Raw genomic sequence first — 1,301 nt, 5'->3', positions numbered from 1 at the left:
CACACACACACACACACACACACACACACACACACACACACACACACACACACACACACACACACACACAAACACCTTTTAAATATACCATAAACAACGTTATTTTTCATAATTCATGGGCGGCGATTGGATTTGTATTGATATATTCCAGAAGAATCCAGAAGTATTGCAAGTCAATAGTTTAAGAATTGGGATTTTATTATAATGCACTTCTAGAGACAATATGTCATGAGTCGTTTCTAAAAACTGATTTTATTTTCTTAAGAAGAAGACCAACATGCAGCCAGTCATCTGTCGTGTTATTGTTTCGAGTCTCTTTCCGGTTGGACCACAGACGTAAAACAGATTTTGTTCCTCAGCTGTAGTGAAGCTGGACTTGACCAAGCTTTCTCATCTTGAGTCTCTCAGGCCGGGGAAATAGATGGGAGAGTTAAATACAGTGGATCAGGTAGATGATGATCATCTGGTGAAAATAACACAGAAACTAACCCGGGTCACCGTCTTCATGGTAATCTGACTGGCAGGGTAACGGAGCGTAGTGATTGGCTGAGGCCTCCTGTATGCTCTCACTGTATACCTCAGGCTCTCAGACAGAACAACAAGCACTTTAAACACACATTTTTTATTTGGATATACTGTGTTTATGTCTAGTATTGTACTGTAGTGTATGTTTATGTCTAGTATTGTACTGTAGTGTATGTTTATGTCTAGTATTGTACTGTAGTGTATGTTTATGTCTAGTATTGTACTGTAGTGTGTGTTTATGTCTAGTATTGTACTGTAGTGTATGTTTATGTCTAGTATTGTACTGTAGTGTATGTTTATGTCTAGTATTGTACTGTAGTGTATTTATTGTATAGAATTTATCTAGTTTTTATGGGTATTACGGCGGGTATGAGCACTGTTATTTCCATTTTTATGGACGAAATAAACGTAAGTCTCTCGGCTGCAGGTGTGCTGGAGGAGGCTCGCTTCTTTGGGATTGAACAGCTCGCTGAGCAGTTGGAGACCCTCATAAAGGTGTGTGAGTGTTTTGGAGATTGCACATTTAGTAGAGGAATGGAGTGGATTTTCCCGGTGGTTGACCACCACGTTTGTGTCTCTTCAGTCCTCCCAGCCCCCCGATGATCACTCTTCTCTGAGCCGCAAAGAGTTCATCAGATACCTGCTGGCCACGACGACCAAGGCAGAGCTCCGGTGTCAGGTAGACCCAAACAGACACCCAGTCTCTTTATATAGACCTTAGTGGTCCCTAATACTGTATCTGAAGTCTCTTTATATAGACCTTAGTGGTCCCTAAT

General features: G+C 41.1%; 1 protein-coding gene across 1 annotated transcript in view; it reads right to left on the bottom strand.

Annotated features, from left to right (window-relative positions):
- The window catches only part of LOC117959755 (BTB/POZ domain-containing protein KCTD9-like), a 6,948-nt gene that overhangs the window by 734 nt on the left and 4,913 nt on the right, over positions 1-1,301 (bottom strand). Inside the window, exon 7 of the mRNA XM_034897034.1 lies at positions 490-583. Within this exon, the coding sequence (XP_034752925.1) occupies positions 490-583 (94 nt within the window). The remainder of the gene's footprint in view (positions 1-489; positions 584-1,301) is intronic.

The sequence above is a fragment of the Etheostoma cragini genome, chromosome 16 (genome assembly GCF_013103735.1).
Source record: "Etheostoma cragini isolate CJK2018 chromosome 16, CSU_Ecrag_1.0, whole genome shotgun sequence".
Classification (NCBI taxonomy): domain Eukaryota; kingdom Metazoa; phylum Chordata; class Actinopteri; order Perciformes; family Percidae; genus Etheostoma; species Etheostoma cragini.
The sequence above is the reverse complement of the archived record's forward strand: the minus strand, read 5'-3'. Positions and strand labels throughout refer to the sequence as shown.